General features: G+C 48.2%; 1 protein-coding gene across 1 annotated transcript in view; it reads left to right on the top strand.

The window, feature by feature from the left end:
• NSMCE4A (NSE4 homolog A, SMC5-SMC6 complex component) overlaps nucleotides 1-25,453 on the top strand; it is a 213,338-nt gene that overhangs the window by 134,470 nt on the left and 53,415 nt on the right. The window contains exon 9 of the mRNA XM_069611968.1: nucleotides 3,823-3,914. Coding sequence (XP_069468069.1) covers nucleotides 3,823-3,914 — 92 coding nt within the window. The remainder of the gene's footprint in view (nucleotides 1-3,822; nucleotides 3,915-25,453) is intronic.

Here is a 25,453-nt window from a genome sequence, read left to right as displayed (position 1 = left end):
CGCAGCCATTTGCTAGTATACTACTGCCGGTTGGACGGTTTCCTTTCCTTCTTGAAAGATCTTAAAATTGTCATCTAATAGACTAAGATGGGCAGAAGTCAGGATCGCTGGTGCCAGACTGGTGAAGAATCTGGGCTGCAGTTGAGTTGGGTCATGTAACTGTAGAACACTCCATGGTGGACTGGAAACCAACTATACCGGTCTAAATTCTATCCTTATGTGGGATGAGAAAGCTCATTCGTATTCAGGTTGCCCTCTAAGTGTGGTGCTCTTGTGTAGATTTTTTGCAAAATCTACTAGTCTCCAGTTGCTGACCTACCCTGCACACAGGGAGTTAGGTCAAATCTGTCTGACATGTTGACACAAATATTGCTGTGATATTATCTGCATAGATTGGTTCTCTCTGGCCTTGAGCCAAGGGCAGGAATGCATGCAGAGCCAGAAGGACTTTCAACTCAAGCCCCTTGATGATGAGCTTGAGTGCTACAAACACCAGTGGTTGTGTGCTTGTAGCTCCTTAACCTGTGAGGGATGAATCTGTCCTTTTAATATGTCTGAAATTCTTGAAAATGGAACGGAACTCCATCAAGAGGTTCATCCACTTGTAAAACCCTGCCTTGACCTCCAGAGGAGAGATCGGAGCTGATTCAGGTTGAGTCTTGTCACCAGTGCTCTCCCAGATTTAGAAACCTGTTCATTGTATATAGCCTGGCATGTGGCACTACAGCTCGCAGGAGGCCATTTGGCACAGTGCCTGTCGTAGAGAAAGACAGGCAAAATCTTGCTCTCCATAATCTTTGAGATTGTAAATCGGTCTTCTCTGTGGGAAATTATGCTGCCAGCTAGAGTATCCCACAGGAGGCCAATGTACCGTAGCTTTTTGAAAGAGCACGTAGTTAATTTCTCATGATGATGGAAAGGCCTATGGTAAATGCAAAATTCAGTGTCCCTTTATACCTTCTTCACTCTTTTCATGCAAAGGTGGGAAGTAGTGCTTAAAAGCTACAGGTGCCAAGCTGAGACCAAAATATCGACTTATTAATGGAAGGTTTTGCCTATGGGGAAGAGAACCTGAGGATCAGGCGATGCGGCTCCACAGTGGTGGTGTGCATGTAGGTATCTTGAGCGGCCAGTAGACGTGAGTCCTACTCTTGGAATGTGGAAATGTAACCTTGTGTTAAAAGCGTAGGGACCCAGGATCGTCCTGAGGCCTGCCCGTGCTTTAGAAGCCTTCCAAAGGATTACTTACTTACACTGCTTCTGGCCTTCTTCTCCAGAAGCTTTTGAACTGCCCAATTCATTTTCAAAGGAATTTGCAGTGGAATGAACTTAACTGGGTAAAGGAGGTCATCAGAGGTTGTACCCTTCGGTCCACAACAGAGTCCACCAGCCTGTTCTGATCATTTTCCTTCCATGCAGGAAGGAAGTTGAGAATGTTGTCCATTACTGGGGGTAGTTTTCCTGAACCTTGTTATTTTCAACAAGCAGAGACCTTTGGTGGTACTATCTTTCTATGACAGCCATTAGAAGGAATATTCCTCTTATCCTGTGACCTAGTCTGAAATCCCTGTACAAGTAGGAGCAACCTCTATCCTCCCAAGAGGCTGTCTGCTGGTTTAGATACCTGTTTGATGAAGGGAGTTGTGATTTATTCAACTGTATTCTTTTTCTCCTTTGTCAGCTGTTCATCAGTTTTTGGATGAAGGTACTGTAGACTTTTGATGAGCAGGGTTCTCCTTGTTCCTGTGCATCTTGGATATGATTTTTGCATTTCAGCCAGGTGCCCCTCTGAAATTCTAGGCCAATACACATGGCCCGTGTACAGTCTAAGCGGCATTGATCAGGTCATGGGCAAGTTTGCATCAGCAGTTCCTCCTAACAGCTGCTCTTTACTGTCTGGGGCCAGATTGCCTGTATACTCAGCTATGTCCCACCACTTGTCTATTGTAGCATCCACCAGAAGTGTATCTCAAACACGCATGTTTTTTAATGTAGATTTCTTTCCATCTCATAATTAATGCAAATTTAAACTATCACATTTTAAGTTTCTCCATGTCCTGCAATAATATTCGGGTCCCTTCCTGTGGCAGAGATCTGCTGGTACCACTGATCAGAGCTTGTCTAGGGAGTTATGTGGGTGGAAGTCGGGGACTCCTATGTCTGCTGATTTTCCATCTTTTTGTTTGGTATATTTGTACACTTTTTTTTGCATCTTTTAGAGTGTACAAGTGTCTATTTTGGAGGGTTGGGTCATGCAAGCCTGCCTGCTATAGGATACAGAGTGTTTGAACCCTGAGGAATAGTGTATAGACTGGAAGGTTAAAAAATAAAAATCCAATTACGGAGTGCAAAAAGAGTAGTGTTGTGGGATGGAATCATCTGTGATGGGAGGTAATGTGCTTGGGGGCATGGTCATGTCATGTACCCTTCAATGACTCCTTTTCAGCCTGATGAGGTGCGGTAGGGTAGGTAGCCGCCTCTGGCTCTTTGAAAGGACTGTGAGGGGCTGCCTTCGAAAACACCTCCAACATCTGAAGTCGGAGTACTTCCCAATCTGCTTTAGAAGCAGATTTATGTGGGAAACCTACCTTCTTTCTGTCGGGTGAGGCATTGGAGGATGACGAATGATGGCGTCTTTTCTTACATTTTTGGCAAAGACAATGAAGAGTGCTGCAAATCGCTCCTGGACCTGGAGTCCTTTAAGTGTTTGAAGCACTTTGAGTCCTTGGAGTAGACCTACTCGAAGATGTTTAACTACACAAGAAATTTGCTGAGGTAAATCGAACTGTTGATGTATGTGGACAAAACCGAACTGAAGCAACAGGTGCGGTACGTGCTATTTATACCAATGTCGATGTCACGTCCGAGTGTGGGGATGCAAGTTGCTGAGGGACTTTGACTTGACCGCGCACGCCACCCTCTGCTGACAAAGTTTTCAGAAGCTGCAAGCAGTATATCGGTACTTTAAAGATGAGGAATCTGTATGAGGACACAATCTAATTTTAAAAAAATTACCAGGGTAAGTAAATTGTTACTCTCCCTGGCCCTATTCCCTCATCTCCCTTGTGTGCGAGACACACCAGTCTCCCACCAGGCTCCGCTGTGCCTCTGCCCCTTCCCCCCACAGCACCTGCTCCCTCAAACGGAAATCTAGCCTTAACCTTTGCATTCCTACCCCCGCCACTTCCTGCCCCTCTTTAGGAATTTGCGATTAGTGCATGTTCCATTTCCCAATAGGCCAGCACTTGGAAAACACGCTTGGTGAAAGTGGGCCCTACTTATGCAGTGCATTTATTGCTTGCGTTATAGAAATAATTTTTCAGTTACTCAGAGAAAACATATTGGGAATGAAGTATGAACACATCTGATCTGGATATATTTAAGGTGTAAAAGTAAGTACATTTGCAATTGGATGATAAATGTAAAAATTGGATTAATTACCTGTGCACGCTAGTGTTCTGCTTTGCCTCTTTCTGAATTGGCTGAGAACCGCTGACATTGCAGAGTTCATTGCCAGGTATTTTATTTTGTACTCCTCCCCTTTGCAATAGTTTCATGTAATTGCAGTAAATGAAGGAAGTTTTGTATGCATGCATGAATTGAAAAATAATTTGAAACAAATGCTCTAGAGCTTTGACAGTTGACTGCAGTGTCTGGGGGGGGAGAGGCAGCTGGTTTGAGGGCTTCTTGGAGTGTCTGGTTCTGTGGAGTGATTTGCATGAGAACATGGTGTTCTGTGAGGTGACCGCTTTTGCGCTTGCAGCTGCATCAGTGCCTAGAATTGAAGCCCCTTCACATATTAAATTTGGTTACTTCAAATAGAGCCTTTAAAACAAGATGAAGGAAAAGCTGCCAATCAGGATCACCAAGAGCGGAACCAGGGGGTCATATCCCTGAGCCCACAGGACTGGAGGGTAAGGACCAGCATTTGTATTGTAAAACGTGGTCATTGTTTTGGGGATATCTGGAAGCAAGGTTTGGCAATGAAAGGGATGGACTCTTGCGCATCTTGGAACTGAAATGCAGTTATTTTGTAATAAATGAGCAAATCTGTGGAAATAATATGCAGCCCGGGCACCATCAGGACTTTGAACAAGCGGAATGTATCCATTAAAGCAGTTGTGCTCAAACAAGGTGTATGTGAACCGTGTTCCTTTTTCTTAAATGAAAGCAGGGTTTTCTTGTCTCCTGTATTACATGATTACATGCCCATTATCAATGGAACAGGGGTGCGGGGGGGGGGGGTGAGTGTGTGTGAAACTCCACCACTCTCGTAGGCAATCGGCACAAAGGAGAATTCTTCTTGTTCTCATAAGACTATGGGGCATTTTCAATTAGGAATGGCAAATGAAAAGGCTATTTCTAAGTGTACGGGCTCAGCAGTTTGACTTGTAATAATCCAGTAAGAAATGGGCAAAGTACACGTTGTTGTCCCCTTTTTGGCATATGTAGGTGATACATTGCATAAGTCCTACCGATTGGTGAAGTCTTTGGAAGTTGTGTGGCTTAATCACTTTTGAAGGACATGCACTGCTGTTTTGATTAGTCCAATAACGGGCACCAAAAAACGGTTCTATTCTGGTTTCAGAGACTACGCCTACACACTTTCAAAAGAATATTGTCGTGGATAGATGCACAATCCTGGGTCTACAGGATTTGCAGTGGTAGGAGGATGAGGGAAAGTTGAGGATCTGGAGGAAGTTGGACATTTAGACTGAAAAAGGGATGCAGAAACGTGCGTTTCCTTTGGTTGCAGAGTGGTGAAAGGGTTGGAGCCCCATAACCTTTGCATCGTGTGCGCTTGCTACAGTGTTTATTGCCATGGAATTTCTAGGTTGGAGCACTGATGAGGCTCCAAGACCAGTGGTGTTGGGATGTTTCCTTCTTAAATGGGTTGACTGCATCTTTTTATATGAAAGTAATATAGGTGGGCAAGTATGTTCTGTAAATTCTACCTGCAAGTACCTGTTTTTGTACCTGCCTCCTTGTAACTGTTATTGCAAAATGTCTGTGTAACCTAAGATATGCGCCCAGATGCCCTTGGCCAGGCGCGCTATACAAATAAAGAAATACAAACGGAATCCATTTAATGATACCATTCCTGGTGTGATCTGGTCCAAGGGTTTGACACCAGGCATGAGATGAGCTGCCAGATGCAGCCTTGTGTGACTGGTTTGGAAGGCTTCGGTGAAAGAAGTACACCAAATACAAACTGGGCAATTTGTATTATGGCCTTTGTTGTACTTTGTTTTTTGAAGCATTTTCCTAGTTTAACGTTCAGAAAGCTCAATGCACACCTAGGGTGCTGGGCTTCTTTGCATATTGCCTGTCTCTCCAAGGGCTAAGCTTGGCAGAACTCTCAAGCCTATAGTCTTTGAGCTGTGAACGGTGCAACAAAGTACAGGTTAACCAATACTGAACATTAAGGGGATTTCCATGGAGTACATATGTAAAATTGTACTCTTTGCTAAAAAACCTATGCACTATTTACAAGTCAATAGCTTTGTAATATTAGTCTTAAATGTGATGACGTCCGCAGAAGCTTTCTTGGAATGTTTGAGTTCATTTAAACAGGTTTTTAGGGTGTGGGTTGTTAGAAATGCAGAAAACCCAATCCTTTCCCTTGGCAAAGTCAATTTTAAAGATCTGTGGATATGGTAAAATGCAGCCATCAAACTAGACCCACGCCTCTGATGAGGCCAAAACATGTCTGGGGATGCTTGTGGTCTTGTGCAGAAGGGATGTGACCTAACAGTTTGAGCTTGGCTGCATCTTTTGGGGTGGGACCAAACATGATTTGCATATGGTTTATCACCTTTCTGTAATGTCTTGGCAGGCAAAAAACAATGGTCTGGAGGGTTGCCCAGAGCAATTACCAGGGGCTTAAAATTAATTCTAACCCTTCCTCCTTGTTTTTGCTATCAAACTGGTGTCGCGTCTGTACAAGTCGTGGATGTGCTTTGCTTGCACCCAGTGATTTCTTATGGCTACAGTGTTGTTCAGCTACAAACCCCAGTGGCAACCCACACGTTTGATTGAAAAGGCTCTATCCCTTGTGGTCCAGGTGTAAAAGTGCAAGATGTGCACGTAAGTGGATGCCAGATGAAGATGATGGCAAAAGACTATTGGCGGTGCTTGATTCTGAGATCAATGCAACTATTTCAGCAGGGCTCAAAATGTGCACCCTCCACTAGCTATTGGATAGTGATAATTGACTCTCAGCGAGTCAGAAATGTTGTGCAGTGGCAAGTGACTTTTTATGCTGGGTTAGTAGATTGCAATTCGAAATGTTTCTCCCTGACTTAAGTATCTGGGATTGCAGCATGAGTGGGTAAAGTGGTGCAGGTGGAGGCCCACCAGTTCACAGTAAGATGAGTGTGTTAATCAGCAGGAGTTTACAAACTTTGTCTACTGCCGGCATGTTGAAGGAGAGTTCAGTGTGGAGGAGGGGACAAGGGGGAGCACTGTAAACTGGTTATTTAGGCCTGGAATTCTGTAGGTAGGTAACTCGACTTTGCAAGTCTTATCAAAGGAAGGGGACACTGGTGTGGTTCTATCTGGTCCTGGGTTGAAATCTGGAGCATGCAGGTCATAGCAACACCAGGTCTTCAGATAGTAGCATTCTTATCAAAGCCTTCGTTTTTGTTAGGTTATTTTTTCTTGTTATGTTTCAGGAGGCGTCCCAGTGTTTTACCTGGATTTTGAGCAGGTCACCATCTTTTTATACAGGTTGTCGGGGCCTGGGTGCACAGCGGGTCTCCAATTGGGTACACTGCACCTTTTTCAAACATTTAGCACCTACTGCCTGTCAGAGGGTCACCACGTTCGAATCTTCCAGGTATTTTCCGTAAGCAGACCCTCAGGATGTGGATTCAGCAGTTGAGCATGGACACTAATCCGTACATCTGGCTAGATCTGGTTATGGCTGCCCTGATCTCCCAAATTGGATTCTCAGGAAGGCAATGACCAGATCTATTGCACATTTGTTTCCATGATTGGCAGCTAAGGTCAACACAGCCTCGTTGTAGAGTGTCACTTGACTTGTAAACTCAAATCGCTGTTTTAGTGTGGACTTGTAGGGAGCAGTCCTTTGTTCCACAATCACAAAGTGTCTGTATAAATTTAGCAGGCTGCATACTACTGCATAGAGTTATCACAAACAGAACGACTTACTTGGGGACACAAACTAGATGGTACTGTAGGCACACCCCTGATCGATCGCACCAGAAAAAATACAAACCGCTAAGGAAAAAGGCCCAAGAAACTCTTGCAAGGATAAAACGATTTTTATTCCCATACAAAATAAGTATCAGCAAAGAACTCTGCTGCTACGGAACGTTCTGAGCTCTAACTCCTGACAACCCATTATAACTCCATACAGCTTCACTCGTGGAGTAATAGTATGCGATACACTTAACCATCCCTATTGTATGGGCACTACACATATAGGGTCTGCTCCATATGGAATGCCAGACTATGCTCCATCTTCATCAGAGCGCCAGGGGACCACTCCGGCGGTGATAGTGCGCGCTACAAATATCCTTTAACACTAACATCTGTTTGTCTTTGTACAAGTCAGTGCTGGCGAGGTCAAACTGACAATTCTACACTATGCAGCATTATTTCTCCAACATGATGTCTGGCATGGATTCACATGCTCATGAATGTTCCTCGTCAAGCTGGGAATCCTCTGTAAAGAAAAAATCAGTTTCATTTCTGAACTGTCTTTCTCCTGACAACCAATCACTGGTTTCTGGGGGTCATACTGCCCCCAGCCAATGACTGCCCTCTACCTAAGCCCCTCCTCTGGCAGCCATCTTCAGATTTTTACTGCACGTTCAAATGTTGGGAGTCCTCGTGCTATACGTCTCGAGCTTATACTGTGTTTTGTGATTTTTTTTTTGTTGATTTTTTTTATTTTTTCTATTTTTTCGGTCAGTCGAGCCTCAAGCTCCATCGATCCATCTTCCGATTAACGGTGACCCGTTTTCTGATTCTGCAGCACCCCTCAAGGGCTATCTTCCATCGCGTTTCCTCTTGGAGGATTCCAGAAGCTTCTTCAAGGCCTACGTCGCGTGTACATGGCGGATGAGAAGGACTCGGCACCTCCAAGGTTTGCCCTGACTGCACCCTACGAAATGTCTTTTCGGACGACGGACATTCCCTGTGCCTTTACTGTGTGCACTTGGACCCGACGACCATGGAGGATGACTGTGTGGCTTGCCGGGAGATAGTGCTGCGCACTCGGACCAATCAGTGCAATCGTCTCAACGAGTGGCTGCAGGTTAAGGCCCCTGCTCTGGGTGGGTCCCAGCAGCATGCCTCCCGTGCCCAGAAGAAGGTCAAGCAGTCTTCCAAGACCTTCGAGGGCGCCCCTCCCGCGGGGGCCCAACATAGGGCTAAGCACTGCAAATACACTGCCACCGGGAGCGCCGTTGTGACGGGCTCCTCGGCAGACAGGGCGAGTACAGCATCTCCGGCGCCTTCGACCACGAGCCAATGCTCAGGATATTCAAAGAGGAAGTCTGACCATCCGGGCAAGCTCTTGGAGAAGACCTAGACCGGCCCTGCAGAGAAGGCCAAGCGGTAGCTTCGGACCTCGCTTTTACAGTGGCCACGGGCATTGCCAACACGGGATTCTGCCAAATGGGCAACAACATTTCCCTTCGGCGGGGCTGGCTGAGGGCCACTCATTTCCGCCACGATGTTCAGTCGAAGGTGTTGGACATCCCCTTCGACAGGGACAATTTGTTTGGTAGGACTGTGGACGAGTTTCTTCAGGCCATCAATCAAGGCAGACACTGAGACAGCTCGTGCATTGGGCACTCTTCGGCAGCCCCGGCCGTCCTTTCGGACTTCTGGATGAAAATCCCATGGTTCTAAAGGATTCAGAGGAGGTGCTTCGTCCTACAGTCAACCCTCCCGCTCGTGAGCCCAGGAGACCTACAGGGGCCATGCCAAGTCTGGAGTTCGATGTCGTCATAGCCAAGGCCCCCAAGGCAGTGCTTTTCAATCAGAACAGGATTGACCCAGCCGTGGGGTTGGGCCCCCACCTGTGCACCCAGATGGGAGGCCGGCTGGCGTACTTAGTCAGTGTATGGAAGATCATCTCCACTGTCAGTTGGGTGCTGGATGCTCTTGCCCACGGACACACCCTAGAGGTGTTCCAACGGAAGTGTCCCTGTATACCACCAGTGGCCCGCCAGGAAAACCACTTCCCTCAGCTTCTGCTGGAGGTGCAGGCCATGCTAAAAAAGGGTGCGATTGGAGCTCGTCCCAAAGGAGCTGGGGCTCCAATTGTACTCTCGTTACTTCCTTATCAAAAACCGGATGGTGACTCTTCAGCACGTGCTAGTCCAGATGGAAGAGGGGGATTTTCTATTGTCGCTGGACTTGGAAGATGCCTATTTTCACATCCCCATACACAAGGGGTACCGCAAGTATCTATGCTTCGTCGTTCAAGGACAACATTACCAGTTCAAGGCCCTTCCCTTCGGACTGAAGTCGACGCACCAAGAGCCTGGCGCCACAGCTGCGTCTACGAGGGATCCATGTGTACCCTTACCTGGCCGACTGGCTCATCCGGGCAAGCTCAGAGGTCATCGCCGTCTAACGCACAGCGAGGACTGTCCAATTCCTGACCGATCTGGGGTTCTCAGTGAACTATGCAAAGTCCTGCTTGATTCCACCGCAGGATGCGCGGTTTCTAGGATCCCAACTCAACAGTGTTGTGCCTATCTCCGTCGGAGGAGAGGATAGCAGGCATCTCGGGCAAGGTACAGCGGCTGTTGGCCTTGAAGATCGCGTGGGTGAGGTCCATCAAGTCCCTACTCGGCATGATGTAGTCATGCATATACCTCATTCGACTGTGCAGGCTACGGATGCGTCCGCTGAAGGAGTTCCTCGACGCCCGTTGGAATCAAGGGTCGGGAAGCTTCGAGGACAAGATCACACAAGATTTTCAGACGAACGATACAGTGGTGGGGAGGGCGTGCACATCTGTCCGCAGGCGTGGATTTCCAGAACCCACCTCATCAGGAGACTGTCACGACGGATGCCTCCCTGGTGGGATGGGAAGTGCACACCGGAAGTCTTCATGCAAAAGGCCTGTGGCTACCGGAGAAGAAGTCGTTGCACATCGTGTTTGTGCTGCGGGCAGTATTTTTGGGCCTTCAAGTCCTTCCTTCCATCTCTCAAGGGCAAGGTGGTACGGCTCTTCACGGACAACACCACCATGATGTTCTACATCCGGAAGCAGAGGGGGATCCAGATCCCCAGTGCTCCAAGGAGGCGCAGGACCTTTCGCACTGGGCCATAGCCCAGGGGATGTTCCTCATCTGATTTCATCTGGCGGGAGTGAAGACACCGTTGAGTCGGAACTTCGGCAGGACCAAGTGGGTCACCTGTTCCGCGGATGGGGCAATCCACAGATCGATCTGTTTGCGACAGCGATTATGCCAAGTGCTGGAGGTTCACCAGCAGGTTTCCCCCACCAGGGAGCATGGGGGACTCATTCTTCCCCCTGGGACGGCCTGTTTCTGTATGCCTTCCCTCAGTTGCTGTTGCTTCGACTAGTCAATCAACTTAGACGGTCCCGATGCAGGATGATCCTAGTCGCACAGGTGTGGCCAAGACAGATATAGTACCTGGACCTTCTGGACATGTCAGCGTCCCCTCCAATCAAGCTTCTGGCGGTCGCAGATCTCGCCAGGGAAGGAGGCGTGATTCTGCACCACGACCCAGGATCGCTGAACCTGAAGGCCTGGCTCCTGCAGCACCAGAGTTTGGGGGCTGTGATCTCCCAGCGGATTATAAGGAGGTTCTCGCCAAGGCCAGATCTTCATCTACTCTCAAATGCAATGGGGACAAGTAGAAGAGGTTTGCTGTTTAGTGCCGTACTCAGAAGATTGACCCTCCACGAATCGCTGCTTCTGCATTTGTTGTCGTTGGCCAAGGCAGGACTGGCCCATGCTTCCATCAAAGTTCATCTGGCGGCTTTCTCCAGCTACACCAGATCTCATGGACTATCATCCTTATGGTCGCATCAATTGGTCAAGGAGTTCGTCAAAGGACTATTTCGCTCATTCCCGCCGGTGAAGGCTACAGCCCTAGCGTTGCAGCTCAATGTGGTGCTTACTAAGCTCATGGGGCCTCCGTTTGAGCCTATGCATTCGGCGCCACTGTTTGGCATGGGAAACACCCTTTCTTGTGGCATCACCTCTGCACGACGAGTGGGAGAGATCCAGGCCCTCTTGTAAACCACCTTATTTGACATTCCACGAGACGAGGGTGGTGCGGACATACCCCTCCTTCATTCCCAAGGTGCTGGTGGACGTTCATCTGAACGATCCCTTGGTGTTGCCGCTAGTCTTCCTGGCACCTTCGTCGCCGGCTGAGAGGACTTTGCTGTTGCGCTCACCTGGACCCCGCAGGGGTTTCGATCGGACCCGGACAGCTGCGGTCTCCGTCAACGTGATGCGTAGTGCAGAGATGACTGTCTGGACTGGCCCGCCTAGTCCTGTCTGCTGGCCCCGAAGAAGTATTTTCCTGCAAGTGGAGACGGGGATTAGCCACCTGTGGGTTTTAGTGATGGCCTCCCAACTGTTCTCGCTCTCCCCCACTAATCACCGCCGATATCTCCTTAGTAACCTCACCTTATGTCTGTAAAAGATGAGCTCTCCATCCTGCGTGTCTTGCAGGGACGCGTAGATACCAGTTACTTCACTGGTTTGAAGGCGTTGGGAGAGTTCGGTAAGCATTGACTCTGAAGTCCCAGGCGGGATTGGTAAGTATCGAGTTCAATGTGCCCGATGTTCACTCTTGTATCTGCTGCTGGCATTCAGGTAAGAGTCTGTGTTACCCAACGCTGTCCGGTAACTATTGCATGCGTTGACGTGTTTTTTTTCTCCCTCTTTACAGATGCGGCATATGAAGATATGGAGAATAATACCGCCGGTGGTAAATCGGGTAAGTCTATAGTGGTAAGAGGTATTTGTTGATTCCCTTGGCTCACCTTGTTATGCTTGTGCCCGGATCGAAAGATGCTGTGAGAACTGAGAACTGATGTACTTTCCAAGTCGGGAGATGAAATGGATCCAGAATCAGGTGAGGAATTTGAAATAAGTTCGTTTTTTAACCTTGTCCTTTTCTTCCTCTTTATTCTAGGAGCTCCGGATTTTAGGCAGGCGTGGCAGAAGACTGGATGCTGGCTGCAGGCACGCGGGCGTGGCAGAAGACTGGATGCTGGCTGCAGGCACGGTGAGAGTCGCGCTGCTGGATGCAGAATAACACAAAGCATGTGCTGCTGTTCGGGCGTGGTTTAAATAGCCTCCAAAGTAGTCTGAGGAAAGAAGTTCCCCAGGACCACACCCGAATAAAATAATAGTCCCTGTAGTAAAATAGTCCCATCCAGGCCTCACGTTGGCTTGGATTTATTTGCAGCATGGTCTGCATGAGGTAAGTAATGTCTATGAGCCTGGCGCTTTGGTGCCAGGGCTGATTTCTGTTATGAGCCTGGTGCCTACGGCGCCAGGACTGGACCCAGACAGCCCCTAGCTGGGGCTGCTGGGGTTTTTATAAATGTCTGGATGCCTGCTCCCGGGGCTGATGGGCTTGATCCGGATGCCCGGGGTTAGGCATCATGACAACTTTGCACTCGCTGAATGTGGCTAGAGCGCTGAAGTTCTATGTGAACCGCACAAAGTTTCCGGAAGACGTCGCAACTTTTTGTCAACTTGGGCCCTGTGAACCATGGGAAGGCCCTCTCCAAGGCTTCCATTTCCAGGTGGCTCTCTGGCTGCATCACCCATTGTCACCTGTTGGCAAACCGACCGTTGCCTGGCCGTCCAAGAGCCCATTCGATCAGAGCGATCGTTGCAACAACGGTGTTCCTGTCTGATGTGCCCCTGCTTGACATCTACAGGGCTGCTACGTGGAGGTTGACTCACACCTTCACGAACTTCTACTGCATCGACAGGGATTCCAGGGAGGAGTCCAGAGTCAGCCAAACAGTGCTGCACAACCTGTTCGCTTGAAGGTGAGACTGATGAGGAGGTAAGAGATGCTTAATATTGAGATGCTTAATGTTGAGTCTTGCAACCTCCCATGGTTGTGCATGTGTGTACTGCTATGTATTCTTTATTCATGGGCCTGTGAATCCATGCCAGACCCCATGCTGGAGAAGGAACAAGTTTCTTGCCTTTAACTGTTCTCCAGCATGGGTCTGGCATGGATTCACATGCAAACACTCCCGCCTACCCCTATGCAGCTCTTATTTTTGTCCTACTACCACTTTATGTGCTACCAAATCTGAAGATGGATGCCAGAGGAGGGGCTTAAGTAGAGGGCAGCCATTGGCTGGGGGCAGTATGACCCAGAGACCAGTGATTGGTTGTTAGGAGAAAGACAGTTCAGAAATTAAACCTTTACGGAGGATTCCCAGCCTGAACAGGAATATTCATGAGCATGTGAATCCATGCCAGACCCATGCTTGAGAACAAGAGTTACAGGTAAGTAACTTGTTCCTTCTATCTTGCATTGTGCACCTGGAAGGCTCGGAAGTCTTGAATCATTCTGACCCACACATCCTCCATTCATTACTTATCGCATCGTCTGCACCCAAGGTTTCCACCCTCATTTTGAACTATAATTTATTCCTCTTTGTACCTCGCATTACAAATCTTGTCGTCGTGAGCTTACAATGGCACAGCCGTATTCTTTAAATCTTTTGATGCCCATTTAGAATTTCATGACATTGGGTGACCCCAGCCTGCTGGCTGGGGTCATCCACGGTCGTGGAATTCAGGGGGTCTTGAATCGAAGACCGTTCTGAAGGCTATAACTCGTGGTTGCCTGGGTGGTGTTGGAGGCCTGCTTTAGCCAGGCCACGATAAGAATGCACGTTCAGGCGCCTAGCTCTGTCTCATGGCCTTGCAGGGGCCCATTCCTTCGAAAATAAACATTGGCAACGTCAAGTACAAAAAAGGAGGGTTTCTTGGGGGTTGGAAGCACAGCCCATCTCCCTGTGGTTTTGGGCTTAATCAGGCTTCTCCATGCAGTCTAACGTGCTGGATATTTCATGGCTTTGCAGGCCTTCTGTTCCAACTGTGGCTAACAAAATGGTGCCTGTTCCTAATAAAATGGCGCTTGTTCGCAGGCATATACTATGTCTAATAATCATAATGCAGTGATCATGTGGGATATTCAATTGCCCACCTCACCCCCCCAGTCCATGACCATTCTCCTAATGGGGCTTTGAACCGCTGAGGGGAGAGGGGGGGTGGGGGGGTAGGGTTTAGCACCTTCCCATCATTCCCCTCCTTTTGTTACTTCGACAGTAACAAGCTCCTGTGTGCGCTTGCACTTTATGCACTGCTTCTTCATATGGTGGTGTTCTGTAGAGAATTGTATGCTGTCTGGCGTGCTCTCTTCGTATACTTGGAATGAGAGTCGCGTGACCGCAGCGGGCGGTTGCTGTGTTTTTAAATAATGTTGAGCCCTGCAGCTGTTAGGGCTCCGGCGAGCTCCGTTTAATAAAGGACTCACCTGCTTTCGTAGTGCTGCCTCAAATCTTTTCAAGTGGCGACGAGGAGGGCACACGGAGCTCGCCACGGAGCCTGGCAACGTCTCCCTCATGACCGCAATGCAGAACGCGGCACGGAGGGCAGGCCCTGCGACAGGCAGAGCGGCCTGCGAAGAGGTGGGGGCCTGCAGAGGGACTGTCTCCGCGGCGCCCGGGAGCGTGGCTCTGCAGGGGGACGGTCTCCCCGCCTCTACTCCGAGCGAGCGGCTACATAGGGAAAAGTGGCTCTTCCTGGTCGGTACTGCCTACTCTCCCTCTCGTTGGACAAGAAGGTGAGGAGCAGGGAGAGGGGGGGCTGGGGCACATCTGGGGGGACACATCTGAGAGGAAGCTCAGGGCCAACAAGAGGCCATCACAAGGAGGGAGTGTGCCAGAGGACATTGAAGTTACTGCAGGGGTGAGCCTCCCAGAGGACATTGAAGTCACTGCAGAGGTGAAGGTGCTTCACACAAGGCTGTGTTGCAGGAACAAACATATAGACAGTGAACCTGCACCATCTGCACTGAAGAGTTGCTTAAGTGCATTTAAGCACAGAAGGACTGACGAGTACTAAGAAAATAAGTGGAAGAACAGTGAGTAGAATTGGAGATATAAGACAGTGCATTAGCGTATTTTGTGATATTTGGTGTAAATAGGACACCAGACACAGAAAGATGGCTGCGGCTAGTATGTAACCCCCGCCACCCTTCCTGTCAGAACCTGGCGCTCCACCTATAAGGTGGGACAGGTGGAAGAAGTTGTTTGACACGTACATGATTGCAATTGGAGGGGACAAGTTCGCAGCGGCGAGAAAAGAGGCGATCCTGCTGCACAATTTGGGGACTAAAGGCAGAAGTGCCTATGATGGATTACCTGATCTTCCACAGCAAGGCCAGGGGGAGGTAGACCAATATTCCATGGCGGAAAGGAAGTTGGAAGTTCATTTTGAAGCCAAGAAAAACATAACATTTGAGACACAAGTTCTTCCAAAGGATACAAGACCCACAGGAGCCGGTGGAAAACTTTATTGCGGCGTTGAGATCTCTTAGCCATACATGCGAATTTGGGCTGCTCACTGATTCTCTCATAAGGGACCAATTGGTTTGTTGCACGAATAATATAAAAATACAAGAGAGGCTATTATCAAAAGATGCATCACTGGAGTCGGCCATAGACATGGCAAGAAGTATGGAACAGACCCATAAATATATGACCACTATGAAGGGGGACAAGTCGGAAGGAGAAGTGGCTGCAGTGAAGGGATTTCGTAAGGGAGTCCCAACAAGGAAATCAAGTGCTACAAATGTGGAAGTAACCGTCATATTTCCACAAGCATGTTTTGTCCAGCCAGAAATTTCTCATGTCTGAAATGCAAGAAGAAAGGTCATTTCGCGAGAGTTTGCCGTGAATCGGGGACAGTGCAGAGCATTGAAGCAGGTGGAAGAGTGCCTGAACAAGAAGATCTAGAAATGGGAAGGAGCAACCAGACAAAGCATGTGCTGGAAGTATCAGAGGTCTCAAGCAAGGGAGGTACGCCTACAGATGTATTCATGGTCAATGGAAGAGTGGTGACAATGAAGGTGGACAGTTGCTCACCATGGACCTTGATTTCAAAGGCGACATTTCTGAGTTGCATGCAAGGAGACGTGAGACAATTGAAGAAGCACAACATAGAACCCTATGCATATGGAAACGTGAGAATTGACATTGTAGGGATGTTCCAGGCTTCCATTAAATATAAAGGGAGAAGCTGTGAATTAGAGGTGTATGTTACCCAAGAAGGTTCTTCACTCCTAGGATGGGGTGAACAGTGGAAGTTGGGAATTAGGATACAGGCGAGCGCAGAGAGACCAGTTGATGTAGCTGAACTGAAGGACAGATGGGGGGGGGGGAGGATTATCCCATGGTGTTTCGTGAGGAACTAGGGATGTTGAAAGGATTTGAACACGAGATTCAGCTCAAGGCAGGGGCCAGTCCAAAAGTGCACAAGGTGAGGCTGGTGCCTCATGGGTTAAGTGAGAAACTCAAAGCAGAAGTAGTTACTCCAGAGAAGAGTGAAGGCTCAATGGCTGTCGCCGGTAGTAGTAGCGGCTAAGGCCAATGGAGATATTAGACTATGTGTGGATCTGCAAGATCTGAACAGGAACATCTTAGTGGATAGACATCCTCTACCGATAATAGGTGACAAGCTATCCGTACTGAACAATGCCAAAGTGTTTTCTGTCATTGACCTTCCCCAAGCACACCATCAGATCCCGCTGAAGGAGGATTGTCAACACTTGACGGCATTTATCAGTGTGTTTGGTTCATTCAAATGCTGTAGGATGCCATTTGGGCTTGCCTCGGCGGCAGCTGTATTCCAAAGGGTGATGGAGACGGTGTTCAGTGGAGTAAAGAACATTGTGTTCCAGGACGATGTGCTGATATATGCTAGTTCTACAGAAGAACATGATGAGGTGTTGAAACAGGTGTTGAACAGATTGAGTGAGGCAGGGTTGACGGTGAAGAGGAGCAAGTGTAAGATTGCGGTACACAGGGTGGAGTATCTGGGACATGAGATTGATGAGCAAGGGGTGAGGCCTAAGAAGAATTTGGTGGAAGCAGTGAAATATGCACCTGTGCCAAAAGATAAAGAGCGGGTGAAATCATTTTGAGGTTTGGCCGAATATTATCACAGGTTTGTAAAGGATTTTGCCAAGTGTCAATTCCCCTCAGAATGTTACTCAAGAAGGGAGTGAAATTTGAATGGTCCGCTGAATGTGATGTGGCTTTTGAGTGTATTAAGCAAGCAGTGGGTGAGGCAACATCCATAGGTAGATTTGACCCCAAGACAAGATTGTTTTGGTAGTAGATGCGAGCATGTTGGGACTGGGTGCGACATTGGTGCAGTACGACGGAGACAATACTGAGAGAGTAATAGCATTTGCGTCTAGGACGCTGAGAGGGGCAGAGCGCAAATATTCAGTTATTGAAAGAGAAACGGCCATGTTCTGGGCGGTGAATCATTTTAAGTACTTCTTGTGGGGGAGGAGATTTATTGTCAGGTCGGACCACAAGCCCATGGTTCAGATGTTTGAGAGCGGAAGATGGGCCATGGGTTCTCCAAGAATAAGCAGGTGGGGGTTGTGACTCCAGAACTTTAACTTTGATGTGAGCTATTTGCCCGGGAAGCGAAATGTTGTGGCAGACTGCCTGTCCAGACTGCCAGTCAGGGGTGAACCTATGGAAGATGGAGAGATGGAGGAGGTGTCAGTAGCAGCAGAATTACAAGGTGCAGTTTGTAAGGAAGAATGGACACAAGAAGAACATTCTGATGAGAATCTCAAGCTAGTCAAATGTTGGACAGTGAGGAGGTGGCCAGAAAAAAAGGACTTGGATTGTAAATTCAATACTTGGTGGGAAGTGAAGAATGAGTTGAACCTATGTGACGATAGGTTAAGGAGAGGGAGGTGCATTGTTCCTCCTCATTCCCTTAGGTCGGTATTGGTTGAGCTGGCTCAACAGGGGCATCCTGGAGAAGCGGCTATGAAGAGGAAATTGAGACAGAATTATTGGTGGCCGGGAATTGATAGGAGTGCGGAAAGGTATGTCAAGGATTGCATGATTTGCCAAACAAGTGACAAATGCAGAGTGGTAAGAGAAGCTCCGTTAATTCCCCAGACCAGCCGTGGAGCAAGTTAGCGGTGGACATAATGGGTCCTGTAGCGGGTCTGGGAGAAGGCTTGAAGTTCGTGTTTGTTGTGGTGGATTTTCATTCCAAATGGTTTGAGTGGGAAGCTGTAAAGGAGGTCACGGCAAAGGAGTTGATTGGTTTCTTGGAAATAGTTTTTCTTAAGGAAGGAGTTCCTGTTGAAATTGTGTCTGATAATGGGGTTCAATTTGTGTCTGGGGCAATGAAAAGTTTCTTGCGGGATACAGTATAAAACACACAAGGACTGCCTTGTATAATCCTAAAGCTAATGGACTTGTTCAAAGAGTCAACAGGTACATAAAAGGGGGCCTGCAGATGGCCATGAAATCGAGACAACCATGGAGGGAGGTATTAAGGATGCTGACATGGAATTATGTCACTACGCCACATTCTGTGACAGGTGTATCTCCATTTGTTTCGATGAAAGGAAGGGAACCTGGGACAAGGCTTTGTCCAGGATGGCTGGGAATGGCCAAGGTGGTTAATGTTGATCGGGACCACATTATGAAACTCATTACATTGAGTCCAGAAAGAAATAAGGAACTGTTTGATGACAGGATGAGAGTGAAGGAACAAGAATGGAAGGTTGGGAAAGAGGTATATTTCAAAAATCCCAGACTAGTGAACAAATGTGTGGAAAGTAGGTTCCTGGGACCGAAGAAGATATGTGCAGTGAAAAGTAATGTGGTCATTTTGGAGGGAGGAGAAGTTTGGTCGAAAGGAAGGTTGGCGAGAGTGGGTGATGGGGAAGAGAGTAAACTGGATGAACAGTTGAGAGCTGTGGAGGAGGATAATCATAAATTGAATGAGGAGACGAAAGGAAGGGTGCCTGATGAGAACGAGAACAATACAGGTGTGAGAGTCAAAGAAGATTCTTCATAGGTCTAGATCTAAGCCGGTGTGGATGAGGGATTATGAAACTTGATACGAATGTGTTGCTCATGTCATGTTTAGGCTGTGCACTACTGTTTAACTTTCAATTCTTTCCAGTTCAGGCAAATTCTCTGATATTACTGATTTATCGCTTTGGTTAAGTTTTTCGTTACTGTTATTAGCATTATAAAGTAAATTATTTACTCTGTTTGAGGGGGAAGATGTGTAGAGAATTGTATGCTGTCTCGCGGCTGTCGCACGTGCTCTCTTGTTGTACTTGGAATGAGAGTCGCGTGACTGCAGCGGACGGTTGCTGTGTTTTAAATAATGTTGAGCCCTGCAGATGTTGGGGCTCCGGCGAGCTCCGTTTAATAAAGGACTCACCTGCTTTCGTAGTGCTGCCTCAAATCTTTTCATGTTCCCTTTATTGGTATCCATGCTCTAAATACTGACCGCTGGCTTTCCCCTGTTTGGGCATATTCTTCAGGTGTGCAAGTCCTACATCCTTCGTCATCTGCTAAGTCTACCCATACTGCTTCACAATTCTCGGGATTGGGAGGAGGAATACTCTGTGTGGTACAACCTGTCTACTTAGTCTCCATAGGGGATGGGGGAGCATATGGGGGAATAGGGTGGCTCGGTTGGAGGTCGGTCTGTATCTTTCTTTTCTATTGCAAAGTATTTGTTGTGCACCGATTGACACCACCATCATTGCGCTACTAGCCCAGCAGCAAAGTCCCATTTGGCAGGTACGGAAGATGACCAAGATGAACATGACGGGCACAAGCATCTTCATGATGGCTCCCATCCTAGGAGCGGGCCCATTCTAATGCTATGTCGAACCAATAGGCTCCATTTATTCCTCCTTCTTTCTTCATACAAACTCCTAGACCATGCACGGCCGCTATAATGTGTGAAAGGGACCAGTTTTCTGCATCTTCCGGAGGCACGAATGTGCAGCAAGAATCGCCAATCTTGCAGCAAACTCCTCCTTCCATCGCTGTTGGCATGTCGAGCACATACCTGTTCTGCATTGTCATTAGTCTCTGTGCTCACAGCTCGACCTTTATTATGTTCAATCAGTGTTTAGTATAGTTTGCTAGTTGAACCAATTCCCAGTGTACAATTTGCAACCACTTGGCATTTGTGGCTGCTTTTACACCAGGTAGCAGTGAGGTAAAGAAAGTTTCAGCTGAACTAAAGTCTATTTATAATGCTTGTTAATCTGCTTGGAATCACATGCTGTGCATATAGTCCGACATCCAGTGGTCATTGCAGAGCATTGCATCTTATATTTCGACAATCGAAAGGGGACTTCAACATGGGCGTGCCTGTAACACTATCCCTAACGTGATGTGTAGTGTACCCAAAATCCCTCACGCGTCAAGGTCACTCAGATTGTTTTTTTCCGCCAAGCAAATTGCCATTGTTTTCTTTGACCTTTGGTCGTATATATATAGAGTTATAGATATTACCCTACCGTCCCTTGCTTCAACTGCTGTTCCAGTTCTCTGCCGAAGAAGGTCCATGGATCTTCGACGGACAGTGTCCGGTCGGCGCTGCCGACCACATGGTCATGGCCTTCGGGCCGGCCTACACAGTAGGGAGAGGGACACATTAGGCAGAGTGGGGTCGAGGTGGACATTGCCCTTTCTGAGAATGCCTTTCCCTTTCCTCCCTCTTTGTTCTCTGGGTCTCTTCGTCACCATGTATTTCCTCAGCTGTGGAGAGGACTCCATTTAGGGTTTGTCCTGTTTGCAGGGCCAAATTCCCTTGGAAGGATAAACACCATAAATGTAACCAGTGTTTACCCCTTAATCACGACAAGACGGTTTGTGTGGCTTGCAAGCTCATGTGCCCGAAAACACTGAAGGAGCACTGTTAAGTGGTGGCCGGCCTACGGAATGTTGCAGGCAGAGTCTGGTTCTCCCGCTGCCACAACCGCCGATTGTGACGAGGGGCTGAGTGACGAACAAGTCTCCGATCCAGAGACAATTGACCTCTCGGCAGAGCATTCTCGCTACCTGTCATCTGTCCCGCTAGGCAAGACTTGGATCCTGCTACGGGGAATGTACACCCCGGCAACATGACACACATGTTTCCCCACACTAAAGACACAACCCCAGGGACGTCTTTGACGAAACAGTCGAATCGTTCAATGGTGCAAACGGGCATACCGAAAGCTTCGGCCCTGCCCACCGACCGTCTGGTCGGCAGCCCTCCCCGCAACCACAGCTGTGTTTTGCGACTGGGCCTACTAAATCAAAGGGAGCTGACCCCAATATCCACCATTCCATCGAGATGCATCGGAAGAAGGCGTCTACGGCTGAAAGCAGCGGAACACTTCAACATTGCTACGCAGCAAGCTGTTCCAGAGGCTGATTTTGTGGAGGATGTTTTGAAAGAAAAACCACCTGCCAGCCAAGCTATTCCTCCCCTAAATTCAATTAAGAGATTGTCCCCTTCTTTATTAACACCTGCTCTTACTAGAGCAGTAAATCCGAGGGTAGAGAAACGTTTACGACCCTCCCCCTCTGACCCTCTCTACATCAGAGGTCATTCTACTCCCGATTCACTGGTTGTTTCTGTTAGGAAAGATTTCATAATTGTATGTAATTTTCCCTCCATGTGTACAACCCACCAAACTTTTTTGCTGCTGTTAAGACACCATAGACTGACTTTGCCAGAGAAGAACAGCCTTCAGCTGCACTCCTCTAGGCTTTCGCTCAATTTTAATGGGGAAACTGACATGCCCTTAAAACAGTCAGTACTGGGAGACTTTCCACTGTTGCAACTTTTCTGCAACATGTAATAAGTACACAATGTACCTTCCAGTACAGTGTACTTGGGTCTGTAGTCATTTTCCAAAGGCCCTCGATACTCCGGATGGACTTTTTGTGAGATGTGCAGATGTGTCATGGACAGGGCTGGTGGCAGCTATCTTTTCGCATTATTTTTTAACCCTTTCCTGCCTTGTTAACCGCTTTTGGCACAAATAGGTGGCTTGGCTCCAAAATGGCCATGCCACGCGGTTCTTTGTCCTGTCCTTTGGCCATCTTGCTCCTTCACCTTCCCCAGGTCGAGTCGACCCGGGTCAGTCTTTATTTGGACTTGCCGTTTCCCACAAAACTACAAGTTTTCACGGGCTTCTGCGTGCCTTGTGTGTGTGTGCGCGCCTCCAGGATGTGGGCTGGGGTCTGTCCTCAATACACATCCTGGGTGCCAGAGAGTCTGGAGTGCTATGAATGACTGGGACCACTGTGGTCCGTGATTGGTCCATGTATGGAGTGTTTGTGAGCAGATCTCCCATTGGGTCCTCTCCGTTTTGGAGGAAAGGGAACTTTGGATAAGAGGAGGCTGAAAACACCCATACCATGTCGATCTCTGGAGTTCTCACTGAACGAAGGATAGAATCCAAGTATCCTGAAACTAGGAAGCTGAGTCTAGGAACTGCTGGTGACATGCTGGAAGGTTTGGCAAACTGAGCCCACTGTCATCCTGTGGGACCCCTCTGCATCAGGTCGTCCTAGAAGATCTGCAAAGACCCCCCTCCATTAGAACAGTGGGACCAACTATTCCCGGCACCTTCATCAAAACCTGCAAGTAAGCTTTCTCAGAAGTGTCCCTGGGCCAACCAGTGGACAGACCAGCTTGCCCAGGTCCTTTGCTCTGTCACTGCCTCCGATTCGAGGAGGCCCTCAACACTTGGTATACTGCTAGCTCTGTGTCCACTGCACCCTCCCACCGAATTTCGTACACTTGGCGTTCCCAGGTCTGAAGTGAGACGAGTGCGCCAGGACTGGAGTATACAGTTACCGTGTTGCCCTGCTGCGGCAACGACCTTTGCAGGTTTGCTGCATTTGTGACCCTCTTGCCCCTGAAGCCTGCTGCAGTGAAACTAGGTCGATTCATCCACCTGGAGCAGAGAAATCGCCAATGTCCCGTTTGGGAATCATCACTGTATCTACGGAACTGAAAGCCGCAGAGACTCTTTTGTTGTGTTCCAACCCGCAAGTGAAGTGGACTGAACTGTTTGGGTCCCAGTGCACCTGGGACTGGTGAGTACTTCTAACACTAACCGGTGACCCCTAGCGCCAGGGCCCCTATTTACGCACAAGTGACCCCTGAGTGTCCCTCTCCTTTCCACTGCTAGTGCGAACTAGCGACTACACCCCACACTCTGGAACTGCCTCTGCCTTCAAGTGGAGGTCCCTTATTCTTTGCCTCATCCACCTTCCTGAGTTGCCAGAGACCCCTGAAGAGACCCCGTTTTGCCCATTGGAACAACCGCGTGCGCTTGCATTGCATGTACTATTGAGCACAAGGCTCCCCTCTTCTTAGAGCTTGCACTGCCTCTTAGTCTATAGGCCCCGTCGTCATCAACACCACACCCAACTATCTGCACTGCCTGTTTTATCCCCTTCTAGGTTATGGACATATTTCATGCATTTAACCCTTTAGACCCCATTGGTCTTGTATATACATTGTATTGATAGTGTTGTGTTGGTTTACTTAGTATTACTGTGATTCTTTCGATATGGTCTTGTAAGGCCTTGTAATAAATGTGTTTTTATATTTTTGATAGAACACCTGTCTGGGAGTAATTTGTAAGTGTCCTTGCTCTGTGTGCTCATTGAGGTCTTTCAGTCACCCTCACCCCTCCTGAGACCTAGTCTTGACCGCCTGCCATAGCTACATTGATTGGTCTGGCTTGTCCAGAGGTTACCCTGTTCCATGAAACTAGGCTGGCTTCTGAACATCTGCCCACTAGGTCAGAGTTCAGAAATCCTTCTTAACAGTTACAACTACCAGGAAAAGAGCAGGGAGGTCCCCAATCTACTGGGGAGTCACTCACTGACGAGGAATGTAAGACTTTATCCTCTGGGGACAAGGATCACTGCGGCGGCAGCTTACTCCACTCATCGCAAACAATACAACAACGCTGGCCAGCTATGCTGATGCGCAATTGGCCAAGCTAGAGGAGGGCCAATAAGTCCCGGAACCACTGCAAGCCCATCTGCTTTCAACAGTGGCAGAGGGCAGGCAAGTTTACCAAAGTATGCTAAAAAATACTTTGGATGCAGCAGAGACAGCCGGAAGATCTTTGGCTCAAGGTAACCTCCTGAAAAGGCATGCATGGCTTAGGAACTCTGGGTTCAAGCCAGAAACGCAAGCTTCACTTATAAATAAACCAGTGGAGGAGACTCATTTTTTGGTAAAGCAATGGATGAAGCCCTCGAAACTGCAAAAAAGGAGCATGACGCTCTTAAGACTCTGGATCAGATCACCCAGAGAGCTTCACAAAGCAGGGGAGCGGGAATAGACGTTTCGTGGGCAACGGTTCCCTCAAAATCAATACAGCTCGGAGAATAACTGGTCCTCTTCCCCAAGGAACCAGCAGCTACACCATCTCATACCCCACAAGGGGGAAACGAATGGGTAAAGTAAGGGGCTGGAATTCTACCCCTCGACGCTCCCCAGCCTCAGGCCAGAAATGACCAGCAGTTCTGGGTCCCCTCCCATGCATCCCTGGTCAGGGGCCGGCTAACATCATTTCTTCAAGCATGGGAGGGAATAACTACAGATCAGTGGATGCTAAAGACTGTTGCCCACGGATACTGTATAGAATTCTGCCGGACCCCACAGTTCAGACCGCCACGAGGAAGACGCCCGACATTAGAACATCTGCGCATCCTGCTACAAGAAATCGAGACCCTGCAGGTCGTACCTCTTCTACAGGTAAACAAGGGCATTTATTCAGTGTACTTTCTTGTACCCAAAAGGGATCTCACCATGCGCCCCTGTACTAGATCTGCGCCCAGCGAACAAATTTGTGAAGTCCCAAAAGTTTTGTATGGTCACTCGGCAAGAAGTAATTCCCCCTGCTCACACAGCGGGATTACATGGCAACATTAGACATGAAAGATGCCTACTTTCATATTTCATTGTTGCCGGCGCACAGAAAATACCTCAGATTCATGATACAAGACGAGCACTATCAGTTCAAGGTACTACCCTTCGGCATAGCCTCTGCACCAAGGGTATTTACAAAGGTACTGGCAGCAGCACACCTACGCAGGCAATCCATCCCAGTTTATCCTTACCTCGACGACTGTCTCACCAGGGGATTCCTATGAAATCGGTATGTCAAATACCCAAAGAACTATAGGTCTTTTGTTCAGCCTAGGATTCTCCATCAACAAGAAGAAATCCAGCCTAGACCCCAGTCAAGTCAAACGGATCCTAGGGGTTCTAATTCGAACAAAGGACAGCCTCGTCTTCCCCTCCAATGAGCGGGTCCAAAACATGCTGTTTCAAATCCCTCAATA

This window comes from Ambystoma mexicanum, chromosome 8, assembly GCF_040938575.1.
Source record: "Ambystoma mexicanum isolate Mex_15411 chromosome 8, UKY_AmexF1_1, whole genome shotgun sequence".
Classification (NCBI taxonomy): domain Eukaryota; kingdom Metazoa; phylum Chordata; class Amphibia; order Caudata; family Ambystomatidae; genus Ambystoma; species Ambystoma mexicanum.
This window is presented reverse-complemented; position numbering and strand designations above follow the sequence as displayed.